This window comes from Alosa alosa, chromosome 6 (genome assembly GCF_017589495.1).
Source record: "Alosa alosa isolate M-15738 ecotype Scorff River chromosome 6, AALO_Geno_1.1, whole genome shotgun sequence".
NCBI classification, from domain to species: domain Eukaryota; kingdom Metazoa; phylum Chordata; class Actinopteri; order Clupeiformes; family Clupeidae; genus Alosa; species Alosa alosa.
Window position 1 is genome coordinate 31,662,046 of NC_063194.1, and position 14,207 is coordinate 31,676,252.

Consider the following 14,207-nt stretch of genomic DNA (forward strand, 5'->3'; position numbering starts at 1 on the left):
CACTACAAAACTGGCTTAGCAACTGCACAAGAAGACAGAAGCCATCCTCAAAAATGTTACAGCATAAGATTATGGGGCCTAAACCTGTTCGGAGAGCTGCAGCGGTTTACTTGAGCGGTTTACCATACACAGAGGTACGCCTGCAGTTATGAACAAGCAGGATGTAACAGGCCATAGAGGAGTTAATCTGAATTGGCAGTTGTGTGATCAGATTTGCTGATTACTTGCAAATTTGGACAACACAACACTTTATTTGAATAGTCCACCTAACAAGACATTAGAGATTTGCTGATATTCAAATTCAGTCTTCCTTCAAATGAAATGAACAGATTTTTCCACTGGGTTTGTTTACAATCTAAGCATTGGTATAAAGTGTGAATTAAAGCTAGACTGGAAGAGAAAGTTGGAAGACAAGCAAGAAGAGCAGAGAGTGTGTGAGAGAGAGAGAGAGAGAGAGTGTGAGACAGAGAAAGATTGAGAGAGAGAAAGAAAAAAATGTGAGACAGAGTGTGCAAGAGAGGGAGAGAGAGAAAGAAAGAGAGAGACAGAGAACACGAGAGAGTGTGTGTGTGAGAGAGAGAGAGGGAGAACACAGAGAGTGTGTGTGCAGAGAGAGAGCCAGGAGGAACAATGGTGAGAGTGTGTGGTGAGAGAGAGAGCGAGAGAATACCGAGAGAGAGAGAGAGGAGAGAGAGAGAGAGAGAGTGTGTGTGTGAGAGAGAGAGAGAGAATACGAGAGAGAGAGAGAGAGAATACGAGAGAGAGAGTGTGTGAGAGAGAGAGAGAGAGAGAGAGAGAGAGAGAGAGAGAGAGAGAGAGGGAAGTAAGTGGATCCACCCACAGAGCACAGAGAGAAAATGGGAAGAGACGGACAGGAAAGAGGAAGAGAGGAAAGAAGGAACACATCTACCACTCCCCAGATTACGCACACACGCACGCGCCACACACACACACACACACACACACACACACACACACACACACACACACACACAGTGAGAGGTTTCCTGACTTGTCTTGAGTATGTTCCATATTCACTGTGGGGTCTCCGTCAACATTATGTTGATCACCCTCTGCAGTACACATAATGACCAGCAGGGGGAGTGCCGGGGAGGGGGAACCCACTTTAGCTCATTTAGCAATGTGTGCAGCAGAGATGGAGAGAAGCAGAAAGAGAGGGAGAGAGAGAGAAAGAGAAAGAAAGAGTGCAGTGTGTGTGTGTGTTAGAGACTAAGTGTGCAGGTGTGTGTTAGAGACTAAGTGTGCAGGTGTGTGTTAGAGACTAAGTGTGCAGGTGTGTGTGTGTGTGAGTTTTGAGTGATTGTGAAGCAAGCAGTGACCACAGGCTGAAAAAGAGAGAGCTGAGGGCTGAGAAAGAGAGAGCTGAGGGCTGAGAAAGAGAGAGCTGAGGGCTGAGAAAGAGAGAGCTGAGGGATAACAGTAAGAAAGTGTGTGTGGCCACAGCAGACACTTCCGTAGTCACAAAATCTGCAGATGAATGACCTCCCACACACCAGCACCCTCATCAGGAGAGGAGAGGGGGATTAGAGGAGAGGAGAGAAGGATGAGGAGAGGAGAAGAGGGAGAGGAGAGGGGGAGAAGAGGAGAGGGGGAGGAGAGGAAAGGAGAGGGAGAGGAGGATAAGGAGAGGAGAGGGGGATGAGAATGAGAAGAGAGGAGGAGAGGAGAGGGAGAGGAGAGGAGAGAGGGAGAGGAGAGGGGTGAGCCAACTTTAAAGGGAGTTGGGGGAGCCAAGCAGGGATTTCAACTTCAGTGCTGTTCCCCCTCTGTGTGCTTAGTGGCTGTTAGTGTGTGTGTGTGTGTGTGTGTATGTGTGTGTGTGTGTGTGTGTGTGTGTGTGCCAGCAGTACCTCTGTATCCTGCAATGCAGCAAGCCTGGAGTCAAAACCCAGGCCGAACCAGTGCGGCAGTCTTCTTACAGCCACTCACAAACGCAGAGGGGTGAGGGGGGTGGATTCAGAGAGGCTTGAGACACACTGCATCAACAACGCCCCTTCACACCCCCTCCCCCCCCACACACACACACACACACCTCCACAGCAGGCCTACTCCTGCATATTACAGCCCCACCCCCCTCCCCTCCACAGCAGGCCTACTGCTGCATATCTAGGCTACATCCAGATACATTCAACATGTCCTCAAACACATCCCACAGTATTGCAGCTACCAACGCTCTGCCCATAGGCTGTGTGTGTGTGTGTGTGTGTGTGTGTGTGTGATAAAGCAGAAGCGTTTCCACAGTGACAGCCATGCAGAGGTAGTGTGCTTGAAGCTCTACACACAATCAGTGACTCAGAGGCTCAGGCCTACACGCTTTGCTGCTCCTTCAGCAATTTACTGCAACATACAGGCCAACACACACACACACACAGTTCATATGACACACACACACACACACACACACACACTTCACATGACAAAAGCCAAAGCCAAGCCAACACAACACATATGCAACCGTGATCATGCACACGGCTTATTCACCGGAAATTCTCGGTATGGCAGCCTAAAAAAGCATCACAACCCACTGCTGATGAACATTAAGCAGTTCTAGTTTCTTGCAATATGAGCGTGTGTGTGTGCGTGTGTCTGTGTCTGTGTGTGTGTGTGGGCAAATGGTGGTGAAAGAATGATGCACAGAATTCTACTCTCACTGCCTCTCCAGTTCAATGACTCAAACGATAGCTGCCCTCTGACACAAACGCATAACAGTTGGAGGATCTGAGGGAGAACACATCTCTACAAAGGGTCAGAACTAGCGCCACACACACACACCTCTACAAAGGGTCAGAACTAGCGGCACACACACACACACCTCTCTACAAAGGGTCAGAACTAGCAGCACACACACACATCTACCTACAAAGGGTCAGAACTAGGGTCACATCGGCTTATGAGTGGGTATGGATTCACCTGCGTCTGTCAGCAGTGCGGGCGTAGTAGGTGGGCAGACTTTATGCAGCATTTTTGACTTTTATTTATCTAATTACAGTGAGCACTGTATCCCTACTGTGAGCAGGCCTCATGCCTGTGTTAGCGGTGGTGTTTCCAGCAGGCCTCATGCCTGTGCTAGCGGTGGTGTTTTCAGCAGGCCTCATGCCTGTGCTAGCGGTGGTGTTTTCAGCCGGCCTCATGCCTGTGCTAGCGGTGTATCAGCGCTGGTGTTTTCAGGAGGCCTGGCACTGGTAGCACGTACTGTACAACTGTCTACATGATGAATGACTAATTAATGTGCACTGACTGCTGCACGAGCCCTTCCCCCTCCATCAGAGCAAACCGCAGCACAGCGCACCACGCCACGCCCTGACTGACGCCAGAGGCCAACACTTGTGGGTTAGGGTCTGGACGACAGGACACGAGGGGTACATGTGCGTCCTGGGTTTGCATGGCAACTAGGAGAGGTGGAGGGGAAACAAAGATGCAACACTGACTGTGGGAGGGAGAGAGAGAGGGAGAGAGAGAGAGAGAGAGAGAGAGAGAGAGAGAGAGAGAGAGAGAGAGAGAGAGAGAATAGGTACAATGTTAGTAATACAGAAGAGAGGGGGAGAGGAGAGGAGAGAAGAGAGAGAGAAAGAAAGAATAGGTATACTATATACATATTGTTAGTATTGGGCAACACCCGACTGCAGATGGCATAGAGGACGAGGAACCACAACAAAAGGTGGGAGCAGTCAGACTAAACATTACACTCTCACACACACACACACACCAGATGCCCATCTAAACCCCCCCTACTGTGCTCAGCACCTGTCTGTCAGAGAGGACCTATTAGAGCACAGCCTCTCAGACAATTATCATGCTCTGTCTCACAAACCAAACATGGCACTGCACACACATCTAGGAGTGTGTTTTGGACAACTACTGACCCCCTTCCTCCACACACATACTCACAGTGACCAATTGGGGTTGAGGAGCCTCTGTGATCCGTGATTGGGTGCGTTCTCCCCCTGGAGAGTGACTGGCTGGCATCTGATTCGGCAGATGGCTTTTGATGTCGCTCACTCGCTGGACAGATGTGTGTGTGTGTGTGCGTGTGTGAGCTCCCCACTCTACAATGGGCAAGTCAAGGGGGAGGGGGGCGTGTGTGAATGTGTGAACAACCCTGGAGGACAAAGCCCAGAGACTCCAACCAAAACACCCACCCGACGAGCACACACACACACACACACACACACACACACACACACACACACACACACACACACACGCACACACACACACACACACACACAAGCTCATTATGTCAGAGCAGGACTACTGCAACAAGCTTTGAAAGGTTAGGTACTTTCTCATCATTGCAGCTAATTGGTATTCAGTGCAGGCAGAAGAGTGCAGAAGAAAACAATCTGAACCTGATGACAGCAGAGGAATGGGGGTCCCTCCACCTCCTCTCCTCTGCTTTCTCCTCTCCTCCACTCTTCTGTCTCTGAGGCTTATAGGACTCCTCCATCTCTAACCGCATCTCCAGTTGGCCCCCCCCCCCCCCTCCTCCTCCTCCTCCTCCTCCCTTTCATCCAGACAGCGCGCTCCGCATTAAAAGCAACGTTATCTGCTTTGAAACAGCTCAGCAATGCTTAGACGTGCAGTGATCATCTTCTCATTCACTTTGATCCACTGCAATTTTCATCATCCTGGGATGAGGGGTGGGTGTGTGTGTGTGTGTGAGAGAGAGAAACAAAGGGGTGAGGAACTGATCTGGTGGTTGGATTCAATTGTAAAACTATCCCCCAAACATGTGCCCAACCAAACAAACAAACGACGCGAGAAACGCCGTGCTGAAGTACGCCGCTCATGAATATTCCGCTCAGCACTGCCTTCTCAGGCATAAATTATGAATGCACTAAAGCTGCGCACAACTCCCACAGCACCACATGGACCGGGCAGGCTTACTGGCCTCAAACACACACACACACACACACAGGTATGTGAACACAGAGCTGACGAGGAACAAGTTGTGAAGATGGTGATTACATAGGCATTACATCAACTCCCACAGAGGCAGAGAGCATAGGCCCATCATCACCATCAAACACTGTTCATACTGTACTCGGCCCGTTTGGAGCTCACCCATGTGCGGCTGGCGCCCGTGTAGTTACAGAAAACATGGCGGATACAAGGCCACATACATGCATACGCAGAGAGCGGCGCGTACACCCTCTGATGACCCTCCGAATATTGGGGTCACTCGGACTACCTCGCTTACCCCTGACCACTCAGACATGTGCAATATAACGTCAGCCTCAGTAAACTCAGAGAACAGTGTGTGTGTGTGTGTGGGGGGGAAGCTAGAGAATCCAGCTGCTAGTTTCAAAAAAGCTGGCACTTCATTTGCCACTTCATATTCTTCTAAATCAGCCAAATCATCACATTGGCAGTGCCAAAATGTAAATGCCCGTTGATAAGCGTAGGAGGTTTCTGGTTTGTCTGGTATGAAGAGAGGCATTTCAATGAAAGCCCAATAATGCGGAGGCAGCCTTCAGACCTGCACGGCGGGGATCTGGGAGGCGTAGTGAGAGGTGGGGTGAGAGAGAGAGGTCTAGAGGGAGAAAGCGACAGGACTAATTAACTCCTCGTTTACAGCTCGTTAGAGAGGTGCTGCTGGGTAGGCTGGAGGAAGTCATTTGTGTTTGTTTTACACCTACCATTGTAATGGACCAATTCACATGCACCAGCACTCAACTCAACTAGTTCAGTCTATCAGGCAGCTATTAAGAGCGCCTGTGTGCCTGTGTGTGTGTATGTGTGTGAGAAACAAGCACACAGAGCTCACACATTCCTACATCTCCTGTGGGATCAAAGAAGTATTTGACTTTTGTAATACATCTATCTAAAATGACTGCCATGACAGCCCCAAGTCCAGATATGCCCTCACCATCTCTCTCTCTGTGTGTTTGTGGGCCCCAGGTCCAGATATGCTCTTATCATCTCTGCTATTCTACTACAGAATACAGCAGTGCAATGCTGCACCACAAAGCCGTGTGTTGCTCGTGTGTATCCACTTACAGGAGCATGGATGGTCTCTTCAGCTGAGTGTGACCGGCTTCATTTGTCTCAGTGGAGTGCACCCCACTTCCAACAGGTCTACGGCTGACATTGCACTCTTACACTCATACATTCATTCACACACACACACAGTCCCTGCTGGTTTTGGGCCAGAGTGTTAAACTGACCACTCTCTGACTGTTTGGTTGCGTGTTAAACTGACCGCCTTCTGAGTGTTTGGTTGCGTGTTAAACTGACTGCATTCTGCTTTGGGACTGAAGTCTGTTTCTGTAACAAAGGTCTCACTATCTATGAATCATCTTTTGGAAGGCTCATTCTCCTCTCTCACATCTCAATATATATTTTATTGTTCTATATTATTATTATTATTATCATTATTAATATTATCATTCTTCTCTCTCAAAATTGTCTTTCAGCTTTTTACCCCTCAATTTGCGTTCACCAAAAAAGACCAGGATGGGTATGAAAACTGTGTAATGAAACTCTAAACTCACCATATCTTTACAGATGTCAACACATAGGCACATACTTTGTTCACACATTACAGACATTTAACCTATACACCGCCCCCCCCCTCCAGCGACATCCACCAAAGCTTTCTATGCAATGCAGAGCAATGAGCACGGGTCCTGACACAGTCCTACCACTGACACAGCCAAGAATAAGGACTTAATTCTGCTGTTCTGTTTGAATCAGTTTTCCTGCTGTTTTGAATCCGTTTGCCTGCTGTTCTGATCTAAATCAGTTTGCCTGCTGTTCTGTTCTAAATCAGAGTTTGCCTGCTGTTCTGATCTAAATCAGTTTGCCTGCTGTTCTGAATCAGTTTGCCTGCTGTTCTGATCTAAATCAGTTTGCATGCTGTTCTGATCTAAATCAGTTTGTTTGCCTGCTGTTCTGATCTAAATCAGTTTGCCTGCTGTTCTGAATCTAAATCAGTTTGCCTGCTGTTCTGATCTAAATCAGTTTGCCTGCTGTTCTGTTCTGAATCAGTTTGCCTGCTGTTCTGATCTGAATCAGTTTGCCTGCTGTTCTGTTCTGAATCAGTTTGCCTGCTGTTCTGATCTGAATCAGTTTGCCTGCTGTTCTGTTCTGAATCAGTTTGCCTGCTGTTCTGTTCTGAATCAGTTTGCCTGCTGTTCTGAATCAGTTTGCCTGCTGTTCTGATCTGAATCAGTTTGCCTGCTGTTCTGTTCTGAATCAGTTTGCCTGCTGTTTCTGATGTTAAATCTGAATCAGTTTGCCTGCTGTTCTGTTCTGAATCAGTTTGCCTGCTGTTCTGATCTGAATCAGTTTGCCTGCTGTTCTGATCTGAATCAGTTTGCCTGCTGTTCTGAATCAGTTTGCCTGCTGTTCTGATCTGAATCAGTTTGCCTGCTGTTCTGAATCTAAATCAGTTTGCCTGCTGTTCTGATCTAAATCAGTTTGCCTGCTGTTCTGATCTAAATCAGTTTGCCTGCTGTTCTGATCTGAATCAGTTTGCCTGCTGTTCTGTTCTGAATCAGTTTGCCTGCTGTTCTGATCTGAATCAGTTTGCCTGCTGTTCTGTTCTGAATCAGTTTGCCTGCTGTTCTGAATCAGTTTGCCTGCTGTTCTGAATCAGTTTGCCTGCTGTTCTGATCTGAATCAGTTTGCCTGCTGTTCTGATCTGAATCAGTTTGCCTGCTGTTCTGATCTGAATCAGTTTGCCTGCTGTTCTGATCTGAATCAGTTTGCCTGCTGTTCTGATCTAAATCAGTTTGCCTGCTGTTCTGTTCTGAATCAGTTTGTTTGCTGTTCTGAATCAGTTTGTTTGCTGTTCTGATCTAAATCAGTTTGCCTGCTGTTCTGATGTACTCAGAGTCATGCTGTGCGAAGCGTGGTGTGCGTGAGGAAGAACTAAGCTGGAGGACATTGCCAGACAGTTCATGTAAAAATTCCAGAGAAGGTTTAGCGAGCCAGCAGACTAACACCCTCTCCAGACACTGGCTCTCTCACACTACACACACACACACACTCCTCCAGCCAGAGGTGCTGTAAGTTCAGACTGTGCCCTGCTCTAGACACATGGAGCCGTGGAGAGCGAATGCATCAGCTAAGCCGCGGCCGCGGGTGACTGGGAGCATATGGTCTTTTTCTGGGTGACACTGTCAATTAGTATAGCAAAACTCTACATATGCAGGTAGGCACACATACATACATACATACACACACACACACACACACTTGCGTTCTCACGGGAAGCAAATTCCTGCTCTGGTTAACTCCCTTCTTCTGAATGGATTTCCTGGAAATACAGCAAAAGCCCACTCCCACAGCAACACACACACACACAGACGAGAAAAATGTAATATCACTCTGACCTTCCTCGAACCATCCAAGTACTGGTCATCTATGTCCATGAATCTAAACGCATTTGTATCCAAGTACTGGTCATCATCTATGTCCATGAATCTAAATGCATATTCTAGACCCTGGCCCACGTGCGTACGTTGAGATCGCCGGACAGCCTTGTGCTTTAGTTCACTGCACGTCCTCTCCTCTTTTTCAGAAGGAACGCACAGATCCGAGCTGACCTCACACCGGAGTTCTGGGCCCAACGTCACCAGCTGCTCACCGCAGACTGAAGCTGTGGAGTGTTTGTTGATGAGAACCAAAAGGTTATCCTGAAGAACCAGAACCAAGCATAAAAAAACTTACGGAATCTTTTAATAGTTACATAATAACGTTACCCTGCACCCAGATTTGCTCAGGGAGCCGCAGAGCACTTTGATAACATACAGACAGACAGACACACAGAGAGAGAGAGAGAGAGAGAAAGAGAGAGAGAGAGAGAGACAGACAGACAGACACAGAAAGAGAGAGACAGACAGACACAGAAAGAGAGAGAGAGAGACAGACAGACAGACAGAGAAAGAGAGAGAGAGAGAGACAGACAGACAGACAGAGAAAGAGAGAGAGAGAGAGACAGACAGACACAGAAAGAGAGAGAGAGAGAGACAGACAGACAGACAGAGAAAGAGAGAGAGACAGACAGACAGACAGAGAAAGAGAGAGAGAGAGAGACAGAATACAATCTCAGATCCTGAGAGAACAGCCCATGTTACATGATCAATAACATAATATTCCAGTTTTTATTATTTTTATTTTTTTTTCCTGTTCATTTAAAAGCCAGGTGTTATTTTCATTATTATTACTATTATTATTATTATTATTATCATCATCATTATTATTTGTATTACTATTATTATTATCTATATTACTATTATTGTTGTATTGAATGCTTTGGCAACACTGTACAATTTACATTCATGCCAATAAAGCTTATTGAATTAAAATTGTATTGAGAGACAGAAAGACAGACAGACAGACACAGAAAGAGAGAAACAGACAGACACAGAAAGAGAGAGACAGAGAGATAGATAGATAGATAGACAGACACACAGAAAGAGAGAGAGATAGACAGACACAGAAAGAGAGAGAGAGAGAGAGAGAGACAGACAGACACAGAAAGAGAGAGAGAGACAGAGAGAAAGAGAGAGAGACAGACAGAGGCATGGCAAGAAGCCAGTGTAGATAGGCCATGGGATAGCCAACCTACATCCTTTCAGCAAGCCACAAAACAGGGTAGAACACAGACACACACACACAGACAGACAACACACATACACACACTATTCCAGACTGAACAAAAGAGCACACACAGGTCACTACACATGATCAGAGAAGACACAAACAGCTCACACCATTACAAAGATCTTTCTCTTTCTCAAGATCCCATCTTCTTTCTTTCTTTCCAACACACACGCATACACACACACAGCTAAATGAACAGCAGCTGAATAACCTAATTGTGACAAAGTATGCCAAAAAATAAGTCTATTTGTCTTCCTTAAGTCAGTTAATCAACAGAACTACAGCACAAATGACAAACTAAAATATAATTTCAGTGTAATTTTCAGTCTAGGAACTTCCAGGCTGGAGGTAAATGTATTTAAATCACCGAATCCTGTTAACCTGTGCTTTAGATCCAAATCATAATCAGCCATGAAGATAATCTTTCTCTCTGTGCAGTAATATCCCATGATGGTATAATACGACTACCTGAAAAACAAGCAGACATCTTCCACGCCCTCCAGTGTACTGCTCAAGGATGTTTGAAGGCTAAAAATGTATTCATCAGGTGACTCATAGTGAATACATTGCTTCAACCCTATTTTCTCAACAGCCCTATCGGACCTTGTTCTCCTTCAGAGAAAACTCCAGGGATCCTCTGCTTATCCTGCAGTCACTAGAACCCACATTCTACATCAGAACCCAGAGAATATGCCTCGGCTCCGGCGGACCGCATGCAGGGCTCAGGGACGTGCGCTAGAATCCAGAGAAACTAGACCCTGAGCAGACGAGCAGTCCCACTTCAGAATGGCCTAAACTGGCTCACAGGGAGAGAGGCCCGGCAACCCTGGAGAATTCAGAGGAACGTTTAATTATGACTGAGAGAGGCCTCACTGTCTCTGTTAATTATGTCAACCTCCTCGTCCTCGCCATGTCTGTGGTCGTGCCTGAACTGTCTGCTAGGCTGCAAGCTTGTTTTACAAAAACTGCCATGCTAATATTTGGGAAAAACGAGTGTGCATTTAACTTACTTTTAAGATCTCCAACCCTTTGGCTGTGAAAACAACATCCCCAGAAACACTGCAAGGCTGCTAGCATGGCCGATGAGCCATCATATTAACTATGCTTACTCAGTCTTCATGTCATAATCTCTGATGAAGAATAAACGACAAGGCAATTATGTGAACGGTGGAAGGCAAATATATCAAGAGCTATGTGGCCCATGTACTTGTGTCCGTCATCAGAGTATCAACATCTCCCTCACAAAAACCAATCAACAGTCAAGGTAAAGCATATCTGCTAAAATTAGTGCAGTTCTAACATCAATTGTGCCCGTTATGCCTGTAGCTGGTTAAAATGATAGGCGGCCAATCTTATAGAAATTGCGTATGGCCATCTGTTCGGAGCAATCGTGGGTGGTTGCCTAGGAGACCTGCTGCAAGATGCCCACACACATACCTGACTGGCGGACGAGGTTAGCGGCGAGTTGAATGCAGCCCTCTACAAAGCTGGGAGGATGGAGAGGAATCTATGGGAGGCTCTCTGCTTGGTCATACCCATTAACATTGGACAATTGGGGACTGGCCACATGTTATTGCATGGAAGCTTCAGTAGCCTTGCGCATCCGTAGTACTGCGTGGGCATTCTGAGAAGATTAGTTGCATACAACGTTAATATGAGTATTTTTGATGTAGCCTATAGGACATTGAGGGTAGATGCAATCTGTCACTGTATGGATCAGTGTACTACATAAGTGCTTCCATTATTTTTACATGATCGTAATGTATGTGTTATGGTATGAAATCGTATTGTATGGAAAAGCGTCATACTGAAAGGTGCTAGACTTGGTGATCAACCACACTCCACACAAAGACGAACACTGCGTGTGTGTCCAATCCTTGAGACAGACAGGATACTTTGAATATGGCTTGGCAAATTGTTTATCTTTCCACATAATATATCACAGTTAGCATATACAAATCCTCCTCCTCAAACACCTATGTCAATATACAAGTTGAAGATCTTTACTGGTTATGTAGAAACACAATTATGAAATTGAGTGTGTGGATGGGGGATGGGGGTGAGGGAGAAAGAGAACGTTTGTCTGGCCTGTTCAGATCCTCTCTACAGTTGTCTACAGTCGTCAGTGCAAACAGGGGGTTTAACTCACCAATGTCGTCCATCCCGCATCACTCTGAAGCACCTAGCCCATCAGCAATGAAATAGAAATGTGTGACACATTTAAGATGTGCTGGGCTTGCTTGTGACAAAGCATGGCATACTTACAGGGCACAACATGAAGAGAGTAACAGTTACTAGCAGAAACATTCAGACGTCCCACAGTCAAAGACCTTTAAATGTTTAAAAACAACATGTCACAACGGCAGCTTGTCACTCAAGTGGCTACACGATTTCGCAACGCTCCCTTGCAATGCGATCTGGACTGCCATTATTACAATTCCCTGAAATTGCACAGGAGGAAAGAGACACGTACTGGACAAGAGCGACAGCTACGGATTATGTCATAGTGCGGGGGTGGGTTAAGCGCAGATGGCGAAACAAAGTGAAGTGAGTTGTGTGCGCCGCTGCGTACGTACACAAGGGTTGAATGGGGGAGAATGGTGCGTGTTATCTCTTAACAATGCGGGCTGGCATATAATAGGTGTTACAGTGGACAGATAATAACTTTCCAAATCACCTCCGGTTTTAAGCATGTAATTTCCCTACATTAGAAACAGGGCGGTATATCACATCACCTCGGTGAAGAAAATATGGGCGTTGTAGTGAACGTTAGCTTGCCGCCTCAGTGTGTTTAAAGGAAATGTCAATGAACAGTGCCAACTTAACAGACGCTCGCATCATTTACTGGACACATGAGACACGATTAGCTTATGCTCACTGAATGACGGGGATGGTAGCAAGATATTGGATGAAAAAGAGAGGTTTGAAGTGCGAAAACACCCATGCACCAAGGAGTCAAAACGGCCTGATAACAGGAGTGCTTCCCATTCACAACGCGCAGCTCGTACGCTTGGCTATCCGGTTAGCCAATGTTAGCTAGCCTATGTTTTCAGGTGTATGAGTCGTTGTGCGAGTTGAAAGTCGAACACATTTGCATGAGATGTTAGAATATAATTATAATGCACTTCATCTCTTCTACATCATCGGGTGCAATAAAGCGAGCTCTGTTAATGTTCACTTGATAGGGCAAACTAGCGTCAATGTTTCCTTTCGTGTTTCGTCTGCATCCTGGACAGCCACCGACATGCAATGAACTCGGCAACACTGCAATCCTACAACGCATTTTGCTACTGCTACAGCAGTAACGTTAACGTTAAAAGATGCAGTCCTTGGGACGACACCAATTAGCAAAGATGCTTCTCAAGATCTAGCCACCTAAGACAAATAATTTCAGTGCTTAGGTCTGTTTCAATCTGATGGATGATACACAATCTTTGATAGATAATCTAGCTATGAATAGCTAGCTAACGTTAGAAGGCTCTGGCATGATCTGAGGCTCAGCACCCCTGCTTTCGGCTGGCCACCAGCAGTGTCCTTGTAGCCTATGCACGGTATTTGCCCGTCTGGGCTCAGCAGTGGTTGCACCAGCTAGCCAGTTGGCTAGAGAGAGAGATGACTGCATTGAGATAGACACTGAATAGGACCGATTCATTCTTGCATTTTGGTGTACATGTGGAGTGCTTCAAACTGTGTGGGGCGTCGTATGTAACGTTAGATGTTCCTTATCCCATTAGCTAGCTAGATTCGGTTACTTAGCTAGCTAGCTCAGATAGCTAGCTAACGTTAATGGTATTCCAGCCAGTTATTATTTTTTACCTTGCGTCTCCTCGTTTCAGCAGTCCCACTCCATACAAAGCATTGATAAATGACTCGAAGATTTTGCTTCCAATTATCCACTTTAAACCCGTTCACATGAGAACACCCGGCCGGACTCATGACAAAAACAACATTCGGTTTTGTGTTTTAAATGATGAAACGTGTCCGTGAGAATTAACGTTAGCCAACTAGCAAGCTAGGAGTCCAGAATGGTTTCCGATTCAACGCAAAGAAACCATTGAAATATCCAGGAGGAAATACGAGCATCTGAAGCGTGTGCTCCTTTTAGTTGTTTCTTTCTCCTTCTAACTAAAAATACCTGCCTCGGTTGGGCAAATTGGCTACGGCGTTAGCCCTAGCTTAACGTTAGCTGGCTTCTACAGTACTTCCACTCTACAGATTTTTTTTTAATGGTCGGTACAGCAAAGAGAACCGAAAGTCCCGCCTACTCACTGGACCTGCCAGTCTGTACGCAGAGTTTTAAACTGAACAAAAAAAATACATATATATATTAATGAAATAACACGACTTCAGAGTAAGCAGGGTATACAAAGCGTAATATAAGAATGTGGCCGTTAACGTTAAATGGTGATTTAATTTTGTGCTTTGCCGGGGTCCTACAGAATTAATAAACTACATATCCCATGACGACGCACAAAGCGTTAACCAATAACTTTAAAGCCACATTTCCGGTTGATTTTAATTGGTTCTAACGTTATATGCAACTAGTGATGTTGGACAGTTAACTCAGAAATCAA

At 46.0% G+C, this 14,207-nt stretch overlaps 1 protein-coding gene across 4 annotated transcripts in view; it reads right to left on the reverse strand.

The window, feature by feature from the left end:
- Positions 1-13,868, reverse strand: part of LOC125296058 (ubiquitin carboxyl-terminal hydrolase 22) — a 37,331-nt gene extending 23,463 nt beyond the window's left edge. The window contains exons 1-2 of one of the 4 annotated variants that reach the window (XM_048245710.1): positions 13,450-13,868; positions 11,783-11,815 (exon numbers count right to left, since the gene is read on the reverse strand). In XM_048245710.1, the coding sequence (XP_048101667.1) occupies positions 11,783-11,815; positions 13,450-13,569 (153 nt within the window). In that variant the 5' untranslated portion in view covers positions 13,570-13,868. Of the gene's footprint in view, positions 427-11,782; positions 11,816-11,898; positions 12,017-13,449 lie in introns of those variants that run through there. The other 3 variants (XM_048245711.1, XM_048245712.1, XM_048245713.1) reach the window with 3 other exon arrangements.
- Positions 13,869-14,207: the final 339 nt, after the last annotated feature.